This window comes from Nuphar pumila, chromosome 8 (assembly GCF_984573655.1).
Source record: "Nuphar pumila chromosome 8, dmNupPumi1.hap1.1, whole genome shotgun sequence".
NCBI classification, from domain to species: domain Eukaryota; kingdom Viridiplantae; phylum Streptophyta; class Magnoliopsida; order Nymphaeales; family Nymphaeaceae; genus Nuphar; species Nuphar pumila.
This window is the reverse complement of record NC_143256.1, coordinates 126,727,824-126,749,159: the sequence shown is the minus strand read 5'-3', so window position 1 is coordinate 126,749,159 and position 21,336 is coordinate 126,727,824. Positions and strand designations below refer to the sequence as shown.

At 37.9% G+C, this 21,336-nt stretch overlaps 1 protein-coding gene across 1 annotated transcript; it reads left to right on the top strand.

Annotated features, from left to right (window-relative positions):
• The first annotated feature begins 3,600 nt into the window (after positions 1-3,600).
• On the top strand, positions 3,601-10,238 carry LOC149830681 (uncharacterized). The gene is made up of 5 exons (XM_090015515.1): positions 3,601-5,654; positions 5,756-5,918; positions 8,987-9,150; positions 9,279-9,537; positions 9,634-10,238. The coding sequence occupies exons 1-5, from the start codon at positions 3,601-3,603 to the stop codon at positions 9,742-9,744; spliced, it is 2,751 nt and encodes a 916-aa protein (XP_089871641.1). The 3' UTR covers positions 9,745-10,238.
• Positions 10,239-21,336: the final 11,098 nt, after the last annotated feature.

The following is a 21,336-nucleotide window of genomic DNA, read 5'->3' as shown; positions in this document are numbered from 1 at the left end:
TAGGACTGGGTCCATATGTCCAAAATGTAGGTCCAAGTACGAGCATGTCAAATTTGGGTTTCAATTTCCAGTCCCAAATTTGAGTATGGTCGAACAAACTTGGTCTATATTTTCGTCCAAGTTTTGTCATATGGTATGGACCCAGTCTGAACCATATCTGGACAGTACTCAGATTGCAGGCTCTACTTGGAAACCTCATCTGGGACCTAAATGGGCCTGAAAATGGTCCATGCTTTGACTGGCTCTAGACTCAGACATGCTCATTGGGTCCACTCTGCCGATACTAATCAAGTGCAATCTGATCAGGATCCTGGAGCCATTGATAATTCATAGTAAAAGGAGGTATGAGTAATATCCATGTAGGTCCAGATCTAGAACTAAAGATGGATCTGAGACTGGGTCCATACCATATCACATTTCATGATTGCAACTTAATTGAGTTCTTATACCTTCATTATTCAAAAAACTTAAAGAATCTGATCCAGATCCAGAACTTAAAGATTCTCATAGCATAAACTGCACACCAGGGTACAAGTGTACAACCATATAGATGAACTGAAGATTAGGGGTGTCAATGGATTGGGTATGTACAGATCCCGACCCATACCGGATCCTATAGGATCAGGTTTTGGTTACAAAGAAAGGGGTCTGATTAACTATCCGGATCGGACCCATGAGGCCCAATTATTAAATGGGTCGGGTATGGTTTATGAAATTTTATACCAAATTGTGATTAAGATCTGCAATTTTTCAATGTAAAAAACTTTAAAAATATTAGTTTACTGGGTATGGACCAGATCTGTTTTATGTAATTCTTATTGGATCCGGGTATGTTTTTTTATGAAAAATCTGGTCAGACATGAATCAGAATCCAATACCCGCATCACTTAGTCGGATCCAGGTTTGGACTCACCCATTTTTTTTTTGAGAGGGGGCGGGGGGTAGGAGGGGTCCGTTGACACCTTACTGAAGATGCAGGGTCACTAAACGGGGATGGTGCCGGATCCGTTCCCGTACCCGGCCCATTAACAGGCTGTTGGGCCCTTTGAAGTGAATATTTTATATTTGTCTTTTACAAAGAAGTTGTGTAGTACATGAACTGTTTTTCTTGGTTTTACAGAAACATGAAATGTAAACCTCACACTCCCACATTGGCTGTTTTCTGGTGGGGAAGCATAGAATCGAACTCAAGACCTTCACACTAAACTTGCTGACAGATCTGACAACACACCATCTATTTTTTATACTAAAACTTCATCAGAACTCAAAAATAGCGTTAGCAGTAGTTTTTTATTTTATTTTTTTAATGACGATAAATCCATCAAAATTGTGCCCTAGTTGACCCCACCTAATAGTGGTAAACCCCAGGACAGACAGTGGATTGGCTCTGCACTGTTACTCCTTGACTAATGCATGTTTGATCTTAGAGAGAATCGAACTCGTGATGTCTAGACAGCTCCATAGGTGACCTGCGAGGGGCTATAGAGTTAGCAGAAAATAACAAGATTTTATAGAAAAAAAAAACCTAATTTAATATGGATCCAAAATCTAGCTATGATCCACACATAAAAAATCCAAAAAAACAAAATGGACCCACAAATCAAATTCTGAATCGGGTTACATCCTGCGCTAGTCCTGCATCACATACTCTCTAGTAGGCAAGAGGACTTGATGTTTTTACACCAATGAGCTCATAAAAATAATATCAAATGAAGCATGCCTATGAGATTAAAATAAAAATCCAAACTAAGTTTGGTTTGATCGTTGATATAAATTCAAGTAAAGTGCAAAATATTGGCAGCCATCAGATAGGAGTTATGCACATCAACCTACAGTACACCGACTGTCAAGCCATGCATATGACAAAGTGGCATATTGGCCTCTTGTTTGAGCATTGCACTGGTTCCTTTTCTCCAGGAGTGTTCACAAACTATCATATCAATTATAAAAAGGGAAATGAAAAGGATAATTTTCTTAATTTTTCAGAAAAAAATAAACCTTTTTCTCCCTTTTTTAACAAGTGTAGAAGAGTTTAGCTAATTAACCTTAGTTACATAGATGTATATATAATACAATATAACAAGGGCTTATAATTTAATCAAGTCTACCTTTACAAGTATACAGAAATTTTTTTTTGCCATAACTTGTATTTATCATACCTATAAATAGCTCATCAAGACATTCAATTTATATTTCACAAGTATGGTATTCATTATGTGGGTCCAACCAGCTTCTCGATTGTGGGCCCATCACCACGCCCAAGATGGACGGCTGTTTTTTAATTGGTTTGTTGTCATTAGGAAAACAATAAGAAAATCAGAAATTGTTTAGTTGAGTAGTTTGGATTTGATTATGACTAGAATATCTTTCATGTAACTGACTAGGAGAGAATTTTGGAGAGCCTATCACTTTCTAAATTAGTTTGATTAACTTTTTTAACTTTGGTAAAATGGGGTTCAATTGTTGGGTTAAAATGGGTAAAAATGGTAGTTTCCACTTTCCTATCTTAAGAAGGTTCCCTTTACTTATTTTTATATGTTATAAACGACGTAACATGAAAAAATATACAAATTGCAAATTTGATTTTGCCTGTTATATTCCAAATGACAAAACAAATACCAAACCAAACCCATGCATGCTCTCTCTCTCCCTTTGAATCCTCCTCTCATTCCTCTTCTCTCATACGCCGCCCTTCTCAGTTCTCACGACTCTCACCTATCCCACCCATTCATTCCCATTTGCATTGCTCATTAAGTCACACAAAAACCTCTCCTCTCTCTCTGTCTCTCTCTCTTTCTCTTCCCTCTTTGGGGTCTCACTTCAACACCTCTTAAGACTCTAATATTCTTGTCTAATGCAGGTACTAATAGTAGCAATTTTCATCTGAAGCGCACTCTTTTCTTCCTTTTCTCTTTCTCATCCCTGCTTTCAATCCATCTAAATAGTTTGTGATGCTTCTGATGATTCTCTAGTCTGAGTTTCTCTCCTTTTCTCATGTTTCCTTTTGTTGGTTGGGTTTGTTTTCTCGTTTTTGACGATGGTGATCGGTTTTGTGGGGGTTTTGGATTTGCGGTGCATTTTTATGGTAATCTGTCAATTGGGTTTTGTTATCTCCATTGGTTCTTTTGAATACTGATTGCAGAAATTGCAGATGATCGGTTTCTGATTTGTTGGTGTTTCTTTTTTATTGAATTTCTGCTATTTTTATGGGAATCTGGTTTCCGATGATTCTGATTGTATTTTGATGATTTTTTCGTTCACAAGCAACGTTTTTGATGAGTTGATTGTTGTTTTGTCGTTTTGATCTTCTTGTTTTGTTTTGTTGCTTGTTTGGGATGTCATGCTGTGGTTGAGATGGTTCTGAATTTTTTTTTATTGTTTTTCTGTATGAAGGAGTATTGGTTCCTTTTAAGAAATCTCAACTCTGATCGTATGAGGAGTAAGATTTTTGAGGTTCTGAATTCTAGGAAGGTTTTAAGATATTCCGAGTTTTAGCTTGTGGGAGATGTTTAAGGTTGTGTATTGATCTGCATTGGAGATTGATAGAGCTGGCTCTGCACATTCATTTGAGACCATTCTGTACTCTCTTATATGCACAAGATGAAGGGTGGTAATGAACAGGATGATGAAGAATTCGAGATGCTTTTGGGGGAGATTCCAAATGCTACTTCTGCTGGAAACCTTCACTCGGACGAATCCGGTGTTATTAATTCGTCACCAAGTTTGGTTGCAGCTCCTTTGAGTGAGCAAACCATGAGAAAAAACTCACGTTCTGATGCTTTTACTAACTATTACCATGCTTCACAATCATCGAAACATGGTGCTAATGCTGTATCCGTGTCGCCTGTTTCTGTTTCACCTATCTCATCTAGCTCTTTCCCTTCCTTTTACTGTGGCTTGAATGCAAAGAACACATACAATCAACAATCACAAAATGAAGGGAACTTGGATGGTGCAAACAACATTGTCAAAAAAGAATACCAAACACCAGCTGAAAGCATTGATCAGGAGGCGCGTCGCCTCAATATCGAGTCTAATTTACCAGATGATCAATCGTTGACATCTGCATTTGCTAATTTAAGCTTCAATTCTGGAATGAGTATCGGCCCAGCCACAGAATCATCAGTACTCTATAAGGACTCACTCCATACTGGTTTTTTGGTGGAGGACCAGTATTCTAACCAGATGGGAAAGCCACATTCTGACCTTGAAGTGGTTGGTATGGTTCTCCCTCCATCGCCCAATAGAGTAAACTCTCTGAATTTTGGAGATTCTACATTGGATCCCCAAGGGATGGTGAATGTGTGTGGAATGAGGTTTCCTTCTCTAGCAAACATGAGCACTATGAATAAATTCAGTGCAGAGACAAACAGGGAAGAAAATGCTAAGCTTTTGAAACTCAACATTCATGATATGAAGAAGCATAAGCTGGGGCCTTGCTTGCCAGTTGATGAACTTGTCAACACTTTGGGGGAGCAGAGACACAACCTTCCAATGTATTCAGAACCTATGCAATTGCCCACAGGCATTCACACATTTCAGGTATTTCCGAGAGTACCTGTTTCTGGAGTGGAGTTCCCTGTTTCTGCGTATCAACAACAGTATTACTTGGATGCCCGAGGTTCTCAATTTATGCAGCAACAACAATATGGACATTCAAATACACCTGTGCCACGTTTAAACAATACTCATATATCATGGCAACATATGGATGAGGATAGGCGGAGGGCAATGCAAGAGCAGTATGCTTGTTTGCAACAGCTTTGGAGCCAAGGAACTATGACTCACAATCACCTTCGATCAACCTCTAATGGAATCGTCAGACCTCTGAGCAGAAATTCTGGTCAACCTTATTATGAGATGCCTGTTTCTCATGTTGAACAACCCAATCAAGCTTTATATTGGAATGACAATGTGCTTCCTCAAGAATTTAACCAATCCAATCTTATGCTTTTGGGTGGTAGCCATTGCCAGTACTATGCTCAAGGTTTCTGTGGCAGGGGAGAGAGCTGTCCGTTTGTTCATGGGCAGAACCACGTAGCCAGGACTGGCCTGTCATGCCCATCAAATAATTTAGCTGTGAAAGATTTCCAAGTATTGGAGAAAGAGGCGAGACATATTGTCCCGGAAAAGATATTGACTAGGTCACATGGACTAAATTCATTGAGGAGCTTGAAGCCAAGTTCAGTTTCAGCAAACAACCTTGTGCTCTGCCATGCTAATTCTGGGAGGGTTTTATCAAATGGACACTGCCATCACCATGCTTCAGTTCTGAATGCAGGTTCACTCCTACTCTCTGGTCAAAACTCTGGAGGATCTTCACCTGATAAATCAGAATGGTTTACTCCTAGAGCACGGCAGCAGCTGAAATGTACTTCATTGGATGATGTTGAAGGAAAAATCTATTCTTTTGCAAAAGATCAGCATGGCTGCCGTTTCTTGCAAGAGAAGTTTGTCGATGGCACTCCAGAAGAAATACAGAAGATATTTATTGAGATCATAGACCACATAGTTGAGCTCATGACTGATCCTTTTGGAAATTATCTAGTTCAAAAGCTCATGGATGTATGTAATGAGGATCAAAGAATGCAGATTCTTCATTCTATTACCAGTACTGCTGGGATCCTCGTAAACATCTCTCTCAACATGCATGGGTATGTGTGTTTGCCTGTACCAATTTACATGCTAGTGATATTATTTGAAATCTTCTTGTCATTTCTTCTGGTTGATTGTCTCTTTTCTTTCCTAACTTTAGGACTCGAGCTGTACAAAAAGTTATAGAAACTCTTAAAACTCCAGAGCAAATTGCTATGGTTGTTTCATCTCTTAAGGATGGTATAGTGCTATTAACAAAGGACTCAAATGGAAATCATGTTGTACAGCGGTGGTTGCAATGCTTAGATAATGAATACAATGAGGTAAGTTTAACATGCTGAATTCTTTGACAGAATTTTCCCTTATGTTTATATTCTCATGTGAGTCTTGGCCGTGTTGTCATAATCCACAAGAATAAAGATGTATGGTTAATAAAGACCTTTTTTTTCAATCAGTAACCACATTTTGTATTTCAATTGCATACAACTGTCTTTCTTTGCCAACTGGCCTTCTGTATGAGTTATTCATACTTATTCTTCAAGATGCAATTCTGAAAGCAATATATTTCTATGCTCGATAATGAACACCACATGAGGAAAGAATTTAACCCCCAGTGGCATAGTTCTTATGTTCTCCTTTTCTTTTCTTCTATAATTTTTCCTTTCTTTTATTGGTTTATGTTGGTCCCACAGAAACCTCTTTGCTTCTGTTGTATTAGCGCTTTCCACCCTTCAGGTTCCTTTCAACAACTGTTGGCTCATCTTCATACACTGGTTGACTTCTATTAACTTTATGTATTTTTTATCATTCTCTAAGTCAAGTGAAATGTACTTTTTTAGTTATTTTAAAAGATCAAGGTTTGTTAGCCATGGTAGGCCTAGGTGTTGCAAATGAATTCATGTACAAGCAAAGTAGTACAATGTTTGAACCAAGGATCTAAATACAGTGTATTAGTAGCCAATATCTGGTGACTTGATTTGTAGCAGTTTGATGTCAAATGACTCATGAAGCATGGACATCTGTACCTGAATGTGTAACTAAATGGTACACAAATTGATGCCCTCTTATCTAGTTTGCAAAGTCCAGCTTTGTAGGCTGTTGTAGATCATTCTTTTCATACTCCTATGCAGTGCTTGTTTCTAGCGCTATGTTTGGTTCTATGTCACATGGACTCGGCTCCAAGGTCGACGAAGCATGGACATCTGTACCTGCATGCGGGACCCGCACCGGGGGGAACCCCCCCCCCCTCCTGAATGGAAAAAAAACCCTGAATCAGGCTTCACAACTCATCACCTGTCCCCTAATGGGCACAACTTTGACCGAGTCTTATATATATATATATATATATATATATATATATATATATATATATATATATATATATATATATATATCCGAGTCCCCGTGTCCAAAAATTTTGAAATTGCGCCACACCCGTGTCGCACCTGCACCCGCACCCGCACCCATGTGACATAGGTTTGGTTCTGCAAACAAGATGACCATAAGAGTATTGTTGGTCATTAATCTGAGAACTGCTTTTAGATATTTATATTGCTTACATTGTAGTTTTCAGATATTTAACTCAAGAGTGCTACTCCACAAAAAAATATCATCTGTAGAGTTATCACAACCAACAGATATAGTGTGAATTGCTTTATCTAGGTATGATGGGGAATGGAACTGATGTACTGAAGCAGGATGCATTGGAGTGCAGGTAAGGATGTTTCAAATCGAGAAGCAGCTGCAAGGTCCAACATCTGATGTATTGCATGGTTATGAAAATCCAAAGCACTTATATGATCTAGATAATTTTTATGAAAACACAAATCGCTTCTATGATCTAGATATGTTTAAGTAAAGAATATGAGTGGGTTCATGTTTGTCAGGTTGCATTATTTAGTTGGCTTTCGTTTTACATGGGAAAGAGACTTGAGAATGATATGATTGGACCTTGTAAAAGAATAGATTGACATTTGTTATAGCATTCTTGATGTGTGAGAAGGATATGGCCTGATCAAGATTGTAGATCAAGGATGAGATTCTATTGAACCATATTGCAATGCTTAGATGTATAAATTCCATTTATTATTGCAATTAAGGTAGATTGAACTGGGCCAAAACAAATGTATATTATGATGCATATTGTGATAAATGGGTATTCTATAAAAAACAAGTGATGAGGAAAAAAACTGAACCTCATCTTCAAAAAATTATTGTGATAAATGAGAGTGCAATAAAAAATATGATAATAAGAAAAAATATACTCTACTACTAAGTCATCACAAGGTAAGGCTCTTCAATCTATGAAGTTGAATAATGGATGCTCGTATTCACCTCTTAGAAAACAAGATGATTCATAGAAATGTTTTCTACTGGGCTCTGATTTCTGTGGGAAGGAGCTTTAATCCATGTGAATATGTCTCATGTTGCATAGTATAGTTCCCCACTAGTTCAACTGTGTTGCTAAAATTCCTCCAACTGGCAGGCTCAAGATTTGTGCATAATGAACAAGAATTGGAAGAGGGTTATTAAAATGTCAAAACAGAGATAGCAAAATTGTTCACATGTGGAGTAGAGAATTACAAGTATCAAAGAAATTGTAAAGCCTTTTGAACAGTATGAGGATATTAGACTCCTTTTGGGGAACCTTATGGTTTTGATCTCTTGATGAATTGATTAATCAAAATTATTTATAAATGGAGAACAACATAGATAGCTTAATTAATCACTCGATTATTTCTGTGAGCTTCTGTGAAGCTAGCTGTACATGTTAAGATGGAGAAGATTGTGGGACAATATCTGAGATAAACAGAATGTCGTTTATACTTTACTCACTAAGTAGGTTAATTGATCACATTTTCTGCACTTTGTTGATGAAATCAATGCAACATTATTGAAAAATATAACTATTGCACGTTATCACTTTTTTGACACGGTAATAATAGATGCTTATGCTATAGTATTTCTAATTTCAAAGATCACTGGCCCTCATCTGAGTGATACTATTCTTAACATTTGTAATACAAACCTGGCTTTAGGTTCCTTGATATTAGCACCTACAAAGCAATATGAGAAAACAAAGAAATTCTTTGGAAGAGGAGGACTATGCACGATCAGGTTTTTATTCCAACAAAATCTTTCTGGGTGCCTTTTTTTTAAAGTTTTATTCTTACAATATGTTCACTTATTGTGGTACATAATGAAACTTACCAGATTCCTCATATGTCAATTCAAATGAGGTGACCAAGATTCCAAGTTAATATGCTTTGCTTTGCTTATTCTGATATTTACTATTTTATTTTTGTTTCTAACCATAAAGTTATGCTTTCATGATAACTGATGTCAGCAACATGATTTCTACTAACATGACATGAAAATATTCAATTGGCAGTTTGTCTTTGATGCGGTGGTAGGACATTGTGTTGAAATTTCTACTCATCGTCATGGTTGTTGTGTGATGCAAAAGTGCCTCCACTATTCAGACGGTGAACAAAGGCGTCGGTTGGTCTATGAGATTGCTGCAAATACACTGATTTTATCACAGGATCCATTTGGGTATGCATCATACCTGCTGTGTTGCCAGTCTATTTTAGTTTGGAAACCTGTTTAGTTTGCTCTTGCATGAAATCTATTTTTGGCTTGAAGCATCCATTTATGAACTTGCTCTTTCAAATCACCTGCAGGAACTATGTGGTGCAATATGTATTTGAACTTAAAGTTTCATGGGCAACCGCACATGTGATTGACCAACTAGTGGGCCACTTTGCATACTTATCTGCACAGAAATTCAGCAGTAATGTAGTTGAGAAATGTTTGAAATCAGCAGGAGATGAAAGGCGAGCACGTATTATTCAAGAGCTTATAGATGATTCACGTTTGGGCCAACTCTTGCAGGATCCTTTTGCCAATTATGTTGTGCAGTCAGCACTGGCCAATTCCAAGGTTAATGACTATCAACATCTCATATGCATGTGTTTTTCACCAAGAACAAATTAATGTTTTGTCACTGAATCAATTATGTGTCCTTGTATTCTCCAGGGTGCCATTCATGCTGCTTTTGTGGATGCTATAAAACCTCATCTTCCAGCGCTTAGGAGCAGCCCTTACGGAAAGAGAATAATTTCCTGCACCAATCTGAAGAGTAAATAAGTACTAGCTTGGGGTGACCTTTGCTTCACACCCACAATATCTGGGTGATATTTTTGGTGTTCAGCTATGCAGCTACTGCCATAAGTCCAGTTTCGCAGTTTAGAGGACCATGTAAAGTGTAATAAAAATCATGGGTTTTCTAGACTTTTGGCTTTTGTTTATATTTTCCCTGTGGAATGCCAAATGCACGCTAGTTCATTGAAGTTCCAGAAAAAAAACATTGGGGTGATATGATGGAAGACTTGTCTGAAGAGCAATTTGGTGCCATAGCTAAGGTTGAAGAAAGCTTTGTAAGTAGAAAGCAAAGTTATTGTCCCTGTGAAGAACCTGATTTTCAATAAATGAACCTGGGAAATGTGTATGGCAAATTATGGAAATGTGGTCTAAGTGAGCTCTTAGGAGGCTTTCTCAGGGTTAAAAGAACACGTCGAGTAGATGGCTTATAGTTATAGTTGGTAGTTGGTACTAGGAGTGCATCTGTTATTTGTATTTAAGTTTTCTTGTATCCTTCTCTGTAATGACCATTTCATGTCTTTCATGTAAGATTTCTTTCTCCTCTTTATAGTTTGAGTAACAGTGCCTCTATTTGTATTTTTCACGCGAGTTTATGTTATTTGTGTTAACAACCACACACAAGGAGAGAGAGAGAGAGAGAGAGAGAGAGAGAGAGAGAGAGAGAGAGAGAGAGAGAGAGATTCAAATTGGATCACAACGGCACATATTTACATCACATCCAGTCGGCTGTGTTGAAGCAATAGGAATTTGGTGATTTCTTTTAAGGAATAAAATTCCATCCTTTGTGAATAATGGAATAGTTGTAGGATTTACTTGTGATGCAACATTGTCATGTCTTTTTTTTTTTTTAAAGGAAAGCTGGGGTTAGGCAGACTCCTACCAGATTCTATTCCAATGAAAAATAATCATTAGATTTCATATATTTCCCCAGTAAGGGGACCAATCTAGGGGTGATCTTTCCAGCATTTCTGGATCCCCTCCCCCCACCCCCCCTCGCTAACTTGGCCAAAAGATGAGCAATGTGGTTACTGGTTAGAATCAAATTCGGGTTTCTGTACAACTACTCTATTACAGCTATACAAAAAGTCCCTCACCTTATGAGGCATGGTGTATTGGTGTGTATGATTTCTACCATTCAAAAATTTGTGGACTGCGGCCACTAGATCAGTCCTGCCAGATACTAAAATTATTTTGGATCCTGAGGCTATCATAGCCAAAATTCTTGGCCACCCACTCCATTCTTTTGCCTCCAAATTTCTATCAAAAGTGAAGCACCATGCTGTCATGAAGTATCCAGTGTGATTCCTGATTGTGAATCCCACACACCAGGCAATTTTGAAATACACCACAGATTCAGACCTGGATTCAGTCCGGTTCCAACAGGTGTCAGCAAGATGAGTTCCTCCAACGTGTTGTCGCTTCCCTGGAGTTGCTGAGAACTCGTTGCACATGTTCTCTGATTATCATAATACCTTCTTTCAAAATCGGTTTTGGGGTTGTGCATCCTCCAAATAACCCAAATTACAATTTGAAATGCTCTTTCCCAACTCCAATGTGAATTTCTCTTTGAACTTCACATAAAGCTAGAAGAGTATGTCATTAACTAAATTACATGTAGGCCAACATATCCCAAATAAAGAGGTTGTCCGAGCACCGCAGGAACAGGTGGACCGAGTTTTCATTGGCTGTTGTACATAACTCACAACGGCTAAGGAATTGAATCCCATGCTTATGGAGTTTGTCTTGGGTAATTAACCTGTCTTCTATTGCCCACCTCAGCGTAATGGCCGCTCTGGGGAAGACCTTTATTCAAATACAATTGAAGATCAGGCTCCCCTGCTCATGAGATCTGATTGCCTACCATACCGATCTCATAGAGAATTCCTTTTTCGGGAACCACTTCAATCTATCAGGGGTACCCATAGCCCATGCTTGAATGTTTACCATCCTCTTAACGATCTCAGGTACACAAAGTTGAGATTCAATATAGTAGCATTGTGGAGCCTTTTCCCCATCCAGTTGGTCCTTCACTCTCTCAAACTGCAGTACATGACTTGTTTGGTGCTCAAGGAGAGTAGATTAATCAATGGACCCTGGGGGCACCAAGGGTCACACCAAAACTCTACCTGGTCGTCCCCCAATCTCTCATTTAACATGTTCCAAAATGGTTATTGTGCCCTGCTTTATTTCTTTCCATCCATATGAACCTCGCACTTTGCTGAGGCACCCACATAGATTCTAAATTCAGATACTTCACTTTAACTAGCTGGACCCAAGGAGAGTTCACCTGGTTGCCAACTTTCCAAGCTAGTTTGGCTAGACATGCCATGTTGGCTTCTTTCACACTAGTCCTCCCTCCTCATGAGGCTTAGAGATTTTGTCTTTCATGTAAGATTTCTTCTTTCTCCTCTTTATAGCTTATGAGTAACAATGCCTCTATTTGTATTTTTTTCACACGAGTTTATGTTATTTTATATGTTAAGCTAAGTAACAGCCACAGACGCCCCAAGGGGGTTTGCTAGACTAGCAGACAAGGTTCAATTCTCAGTGGCGGCACCCCTATGCGCAAGCCAATGCGTAACATGGGCCCCGGGGGAAGGGGTCCTAGCCTCCGAGTTTTACACTGCTGACACGATGACCGAAGGTATAGCAGGCCGAGCCAGCGTGACTAGGTCTTCATGCCAAGTGCAGTTTCTTCGGGGTTATAAATTCAAAAAAAAAAAGTAACCACACCCAAAGGATATATATATATATATAGAAGTGAGAGAGAGAGAGAGAGAGAGAGTTTTCATGAGTCAAAACTAGGGTTGTTGTGCTTTATTTTAAGCAATTAATTTAATTAGGCCACTTGTTTTTTTGCTATATGTAGGTTTTAATGGAGATCAAGAACAGGATCTCGAACCAAGTAAAATCTGTTTTTTTTTTTTTGGATTTATTACCCGAAGAAACCATACCCAACACTTACAGTCGTCGTGCTGGAAGCGTAAAACTCCGAGGCTAGGACCCCTGTCCCGGAGCCTATGCTACCCATTGTCTTGTGCAGAGGGGCAACGCTCATGAGAATCAAACCTTGACTACCCGTCTAGCAGCCAAGGCCCCGCCAACCCCCCTTGGGGCCAAGTAAAATCAGACTTGGATTTGCCAATTTATGCATATATAATCTAACATCTATCCAATCTAAAAACTATTAATATGTTACCAGATATATTTATTAATAATCGAATTTACCAAAAATTAGACTGTCAACTAAAAATTACCAGAATATTATACTAGATATACCAATTATAATATGTTAAGGCCCCACCCGGGGTTTTCCTGCAAGGGTTCCTCGTCATAAAAAAAAAGTTAAAGTTTAGATGGTCTACTAAAAGCTACTAATTTTTTCTCTAGATATATTTACTAATTACCAAATCTTATTGAAATTTGAAGCATACATAATCTCTCTCTCTCTCTCTCCACGAGCCCATTAGGGGACTGCAGTAGATTAGAGGTTCTACTAGTGGTTGCCAAAAATTTTGGGAAGTTATTGAAGATAATAAAAAATATAATACTCACTAAACGAAACGTTAGACGGTTAAGATATGAGTCCGATCCATCAGCACGTCAAATTTGGATCTGACCAATTATAAGTGAGTTACTTAATCTTTCTGTTTCTTTCCCTCCTTAAAACAATGTAACCACTCTTTTTTCGTTCACATATCTTCCTTTTTCACTTTCCAAATGTGAAAAAACACTTATCCAATGGGAGAGAGAGAGAGAGAGCGAGTTGCAATTATTGTCGGTTGTGGATCTTGCATCAAATCCGAATGTGCAATAAGATCGGATTCAGCTCCATCAAATAAGACTATCTTGGCATCAAATGCAGATGCATTTTTATATTGGGTTTATATTCAGATTTTATATCATATCCTCTATATTTGTACATGTAAAAGTCATCTTCAGCCTTTTCCAAAACCATACAAAGTTTGGATCCGGATTTAAATCTATTTCGTTGGATCTTATTTGAAACTGGACCTGATTCATATCTACCGCATGAAATTGTGATTCAGCTTCGGATCAGCCATGATCTAGCCTGCATTTGATTTATTTGCAACCCTACTTCCAATCCAAGTCAGAGACCAACTACAAATTTGGATCTTGATGTCTTGATCAAATAGGCTTATTTGGTCTAACTGATAGCCATATCACAAAATTGGATGCCTATATATACACTTATTAAAAGAAGTGTGGTTTTATTGCATTAATATCCAGATAAAACGAAGTTAGAAACGCAAAGCTTGCAGCAAAGTTGAAGTTGGGTGTACTCTTTCTATAGGCAGGGGGAAACCTCAAGGGTTTTATCAACCATAGGCCAGCCAATGTAAGGTCAGTGATGGAAGGAGGTGTTTTCTTGAATTATTAAAAAAAAAAACTCATCATTTTAAAAGATTATTTTTTTCCAATAAATATTTTTTATGACAAAGTTCTCAGGTAATCTCTAAATGATCACCCAAACCCTGTCGGAGCTCACCAGTGAAAGGCACCTGCACACTCAGTAAGAATCGAACCTGAAACTAAGGGGTCAGCATCTTCTCCCCAACCCTACTACCACTTGGGCGACCCAAGCTGCTGTTGTTTCATAAGTGCTTAAAGTCTGACTAGGACAGATTCAGAACACTAGTAGGTTTGAATCACCTCGCCTAAAGTGTTATTGATATATCTCTTAGTGAACCCAACTGACTTGAGTTTCTTCTTACATAATTTTTTGTTAAAAGATAAAAAATTACCCTTTGAATTATGTGAGCCAGTGAAGGTCCAATTTTTTCGAGACCACGTAACCCAAAACTAGATGCTTATTAGTTAAGTTGGTTTGGGTGCACTATAATGGCTCCTATACCTGGCCCACTCGCAGCCCTCAATGCTCATCTTGGAAATGACAGAGTCGAGCTAAGTCAATTCTGGTTGGGTCAGGTCTACCCAACACCACTTTCATCACCAATGGGGGCTCAGCTTGTCTGGTAGGAGCAGCTAGTGCACGTCACCTTGTGTTGAGACCTTGCAGGTTCGTAACCCAATGGTATAGTTGTATAACTGTCTGCCTAACTCCAGATTGCCTTTAAAAAAAAAAATACTTTCATCCCTACACCTAGAGGTTTCAACAGGTCGGGTTTGGTTTGGACCCAGGTGGAAGCAGACCTAAGCCCAATTTTCGGGTATGGTATCGGGTTCAGACCTAGGTCTAATCAAATACACCATAAGAGAAACCATACCCGGACCCGATAAGAACTACATGAACCAGACCTGGGCTATATCTGGTAAAATAATATTTTTTATCACTTTTACATTGAAAATTTGTGGATCTTAATCGGAACTCTGGTCGAGCCTGGTCTGGTATAAAATATAACAAATTATACCCAGATACATACCCAGGTCTTAATTGGGTTTTCTTATTTATCACCATACCTGGACCCTATAGAGTTTGGTACTAGTCGAGTCCGGGAAAACCCAACCTGTTGACACCCCTACCTACACTGCAGCCTGGCGTAAAACGTGAATGAGACATGCATTTAATATGGAAAATGGCCATATTGTATTGGCAATTTAGCATGTTTTTCGAAATGCCCTAGAATTTTCGTTATTATTTTCATGTCCAAAATCATAAATAGCCAGTTTTGAATGTCTTTTTTATCTTTTGCATGCGCAAAACTCACAAAGTTTGCACAAAAATGCAGCGTTGCTGCATACTCCCACTTAAAATGAGGTTTGCACTTTTTTTTTTTGCAGACTTCACGAAGTTCGCGTAATAATATTTGTGAACATTCTATCAAACTCGAACAAAATGAGGATGTACACATATATTTTATGTGAACTTCTTCATGTCCACATATATTTTATGCAAACTTGAGGAAGTTTGCACATATTTTATGCAAGTCTGCATATATTTTATATGAACTTTAAGAAATGCATATATATTTTATGCAGATTTGCTCAAGTCCACATATATTTTGTGCGGAGTTCGCATAAAATATATGCAGACTTACTCAAGTCCACCTATATTTTATGCAGGCTTTTTCATCCTTGTTTATGTTTGTTGTTCGCGTGTTTATAAAGAACAATCTATCTTTTAGAAGACATTTCTTTACAATCATTTATCAGATCAATGTAATCTTAGTAGCAATAGAAAGCTAATGTCTGATCTTTTTTTTTTTTTTATGTTTTCCAAGATTTTTTAAGCAGGTGGTCATAAAATAACATGGCATAGACGAAAAAAGAGCAACTACTCTTGTTCATCTACTATTTTAGGAACGTTGCCAGAGTTTAAAGCCCCTTCAATGTTTTCTAGCGAATCAAGTATCATTGGAAACATATTTTTGTCTAGTTTCTTTGTTCTATTTGTAGTTTTTTGAAATCCTTCATTTTTTTGGGTCAAAATGTTCTCTAAAAGATCAATTATTCGATTGTTTCAGTCTGCAAAGCATGTTTCTATTCTGGTTTTGAAACTCATAAACGGTACCCTAAAGGGGTTTTCAGTTTCAACTCAAAACATGAAAGTAATAGGCATGTATCTCCATTCCAATGACTATGAAAACATAAGTTTTTGATGTCAGATTAAAGATATACAGATTTGAGAACAAATATTGTTATGCAAAAAAAATAACTATATATTTTGGAAAAAGTTCGTATATGTGAAAGGTAAAAAGACTTTTTAAATCTAAATATTTGTGATTTCGGATACATGGAGAATATAAAAAATTATAGAGCTTTAAAAAAAATATATCAAATTAATGGTCAGTAAGTCATTTTCTTCATTTATTAATCATCAAAGCATTTTATCTTTTTATGCATTAACTTAGTTTTATATATATATATATATATATATATATATATATATATATATATATATATATATATATATATATATATATATTGTCTTGGGCCAATCTTTCAGAATGGGGCATGTGCAGTGCAGATCTCTACTAAGTGGAAAATGCATCGAGTGTAGGAATGTGCGGTATGCATTCGCTTGATCAGTGACGTACGGTAGTAACATGGCATGTGATAGGCATCGGTATCGTCGTTAGTGCATCGTTGTATGGCAGCACATACGTAGAGTGTTGTTTGGTTAAGCAGTGCCAGCGGATCATAGGATGTTGCCTTTGAAGATTTGGTTAAGGACCTCTTAGTTTGCAAGAAGTCCCAAGCCTAGCAAGATTTGGTTAAGGATCATAGGATGGTGCATGTGGGTTAGGGTTAATTCCTCCAGGAATCACCTTAGGTGGTTCCAACCGAGTATGGTGACTCGGGGTTAGGCGAGTGAATGCCTAAGCACCAACGAATGAGTCTGGGTGGTGCTTTTCGCTATGGTGTTCAATCATCAACTGGTCTTCGGACTGGGGGCCGCAAGGTCTTGTTTCTTCAGTGGTGAGGTTTTGCAGTGTCATGCGCATGGAGTCGCAATACGCTTCATGGCACGCAAGGCTAAGGCAAAGTTTGTGCCTCTTTCAAAAGTGATAACTGGTATAGGACGATTATGCACTAAGCGACATGGACTACATAGAATATGCATTTGAAAATGCACTTGATCAGCTTCCGCTAGGCAGTTGTGCACAGGATGGTGTGCAGGGTCAATAAAAATGATTCAGTACATAAAAAGGTGTTGGTACGTGGCCTTTAACCGTTAGGCTGGCCAGCTTGGGTAGCTTGGCATGTTGCGGGTTTGCAAAGCATTCTATGCTCGTGACAGAGCAATAGAGAGGCTTGCGGCAGTAAGAAAGGATCGTCGTGCCGCACTGGCTTATTGAAAAAAGTAAGTTCGTGATAAATTGGCATCAGAGTAGAAAGATTCATGGAGACCTTGTTCTTCATTGTGTGCGACACTGAAGAGGACAACTATAGTTTATCTTGGTTATATAATTTTATGCAACTGAAGTGTGGTTGACCGAACACAAAAGCAAGATGTTGGCAGGATGGTATGTGACATTTTGTTAATGATAAGCAGAAGTGTAAGGTTGATGTTCATTTGACTAAGGGAACGCAAATAAGCCAAAGATTCCTACCAGTTGTGTGTTAGGCTCACAGGTGGAGCGTGATGTTTGTCTTGTGCATGCAGAGAATGTACGCTGAATTCAGCTGGATGTATTTGCACCTTCAGGTATGGAAGACTCAACTAAACTTCTAGATTCTCTCCCAAGATTATGGGTTAGCAGAGTACTCACGTTGAGCACAATGCTCGTTGTTTTGAACTCTTGAGTTGACAGATCTTCAATGGATTGCGTGTGTAGAAAAAGTTGTTGTTTGTGGCTTGCTGGTTCCTGCAGGAATGTTTTGCTGACTCTGAGACAGAGTATAGTGTGTTGGCTTCAGGAGGAGAGTTGCAACATTGGGGCAAAGTGCCCTTGTGAGGACGAGTGTCCAAGAAGATACTTTGAAAGACTGCATTGAGGTGATACGTAAGTAGGCGTCCCCTATTTGAGGACTAGTTTGAACCATTGAAAAATCGCAAATTGGTGCTTAAGAGAGTTGATATCTTTGCGGCACGCATTGGTGGTCATCTTTATCTGCCAGGACCATGAAGTTCTTGAAATTTCCCTTGCTGGGGTTGAAAGGCACCCCAGCCATGAGCATGAAGATGATAAATTTGTCGTGCGGGTGAGGATGACCTATTTGTGTTTGAGATTGCACTGGGATCTCACGAGCAGAGAATGATTGATGTTGATAAAGCAGAAGATCGTTGTCTAAGTGATCGAAGATGTGTTAAAGATATGAGACTTGATGGGTTAAAGGTTGCGACGATGGTGGATGAAAACCAGAACAAGTTGAATAGGTTGAATAAAAAGAGTAAACCAAAGATAAATACAAAGGAAAATTGACATATCAATGAAGATTGTGTTCTTACCTGCACCAGCATTGTTGAGGACGACAATAGTTTTGGGTGGGGGAGAATGTCCTGGGTTGATCTTTCAGAATGGGGCATGTGTAGTGCAGAGCTCTACTGAGTGAAAAAATGTATTGAGTGTAGGAACGTGCGGCATGCGTTCGCTTGATTAGTGGCGTGCGGTGGTAGCACATTGTTGTATGGTGGCACAGACATGGAGTATTGTTTGGTTAAACAATGCCAGCAGATCAGAGGATGTTGCCTTTGGAGATTTAGTTAAGGACCTCTCAGCTTGCAAGAAGTCTCACGCGTAGCAGTTGGACGCATGGGGGTGCATGTGGGTTAGGGCTAATTCCCCCAAAAATCACCTTAGGTGGTTTCAACCGAGTATGGTGACTCAGGTCTAGGTGAGTGAACACTACAAGAAATCTACGGATTAGCGACAGACACTATCCGTCGATAAACCATTGCAAATCTATCGCTAATCCGTTTAGCGACGGATTGGTGACGACTTAGCGATGGATAGCATCCATCGTAATTTCCTGGTCGCTAATTAGTGATGAAACTGATATGTCATTACTTTCATCGCTAATTCGCGATGGATTAGCGAATGTCATGATCTGTCCCTAATTCATCACTAAATAAGGACTAGTTTGGTTTTGCGACAGATACATATTCGTCGCTAAGCCGTTGCTAAAATTTTACGATGGATACATTTTGGTCACTAAATTCCATCGCTTAATTAACAATGGTGTAGCGACAAATTATATTTCATCGCAAAACATCGACTGATTCAGTTTTTAAGATAGATGAATATTTGTCCCTAATCCATCGCTACATTTGCGACGGAAAATATCCATCGCAAAGTTTAAAAATAAATAAATAAAAAACTTTATTTGAAATAGAAATATCAAGAAAAAATTTCTCGTTATACAATTTATATAACCTGTGTATAAAAAATAAAGTACACATAAAAAAGACATATACAAAGTAGGGGAAATAAATTTAGCACAAGCTATAAGTTAAACAAATTTAACAATCCACTATAATCCTCATCAAGTACTAATTAGTTACAAGTGAACATATACAAAGAGTTTTGTTTGAAACAACAAGTACTTACAACAAATTCAACACATGAATCAAATCATCGCCAAGATTTGGAGCATCATCCTCTTCATTGTCTCGATCTGCCCTTTCATCCATTCCTGCATCAGCTCCTCTACGTTGATCATCTCGAGCATCCTACAAGAGAGCCAAAATGTTAGTATTGATAAACAAAATATAATGAAATAAATTATATGCAATGCACATAATCTAAGGAAATCAAAGTATCATAGCTGAATGACACATAGACTAGCAATAAGGTGAAGAACATTAACCGAATTCATATATGTGTTCTAAGGCTGACAAAAAAAATCCATAGTGATTCAATCATGCAGATATGTGTTCTAAGGTTGTGAAAAAAATGTCATAGTGATTCAAGCATGCATATATGGTTTATAAGGCTGTCAAATAAATATGTTATGTATCACAATCATGCATATATGTATTCTAAGGCAGTTAAAAAAATTTCATAGTGATGAAATCATTCTTATATGTGTTCTAAGGTTGTCAAAAACTTTTATAGTCATTCAATCATGCATATATGTGTTATAAGGCAGTCAAAAAACTTTTATAGTGATGAAATTATTCTTATATGTGTTTTAAGGTTGTCATAAAACTTTTATAGTAATTCAATCATGCATATATGTGTTGTAAGGCAATAAAAAAACTTTCATAGTGATGAAATCATGCTTATATGTGTTCTAAGATAGTCAAAAAACTTTTACAGTAATTCAATCATGCATATATGTGTTATAAGACAGTCTAAAAACTTTTATAGTGATGAAATCATGCTTATATGTGTTCTAAAGTTATCCAAAAAACATTTCATAGTGATTCAATCATGCATATATGTGTTATATGGTTGTCAAAATTTTTATAGTGATTCAATCATGCATACATGTGTTCTAATGCTAGCAATAAAAAATCACAGTGATTCAATCATTCATACCTGACGGGCACTAGAGCTCATGTTGAATGCAGACGAAGTTTTCCTGTCCCAAAAAAAGTTGCACAACTCATTATGAAAAAGGTTGGGAATGACTTCATATAAAAAGTCATGCATTGTGTCCTGAAGAAGCTGACAGACACCATCCCAAGAAACAGCAGGGTCAATCAGACGATCGGAGTTGATGATGGCAGAAGAACTCTGAGAGCCCTGACTGTATGAAACAACGACTGGTGTGGTGTTAATGTTACTCCCAAACCCGAACACACGACCCTTTTTTGGATCACCAGTTGCAGTCACCCATGCTGCAGAATCAAAAGGCGGATGCCGAGTGGAGTCATCGTCATATCGCTCTACCATCTATTACTCGTATGACTCCTATAAAGTAATGATTATAATAGAAATTAATAATTAAGAATTACAATGTCTATGATAATATAAATCATGGTAACTTGTATATTATAATATTTATTAATATAATAAATACATATTGTTGTCGCTCTCGCCTTCTCTGATACGAACTCTTCCGTGCTCTTACGTTTTTGTGTTTCAACAAACACATCATTTTAAGGCACAATGCTTCTTTTTTCGGCTTCCTATAAGGTTAAATGATAAAAAAATCAATTAGAAAGTACGTTTAAATACTTATAAATTTGAATATATATATATATAT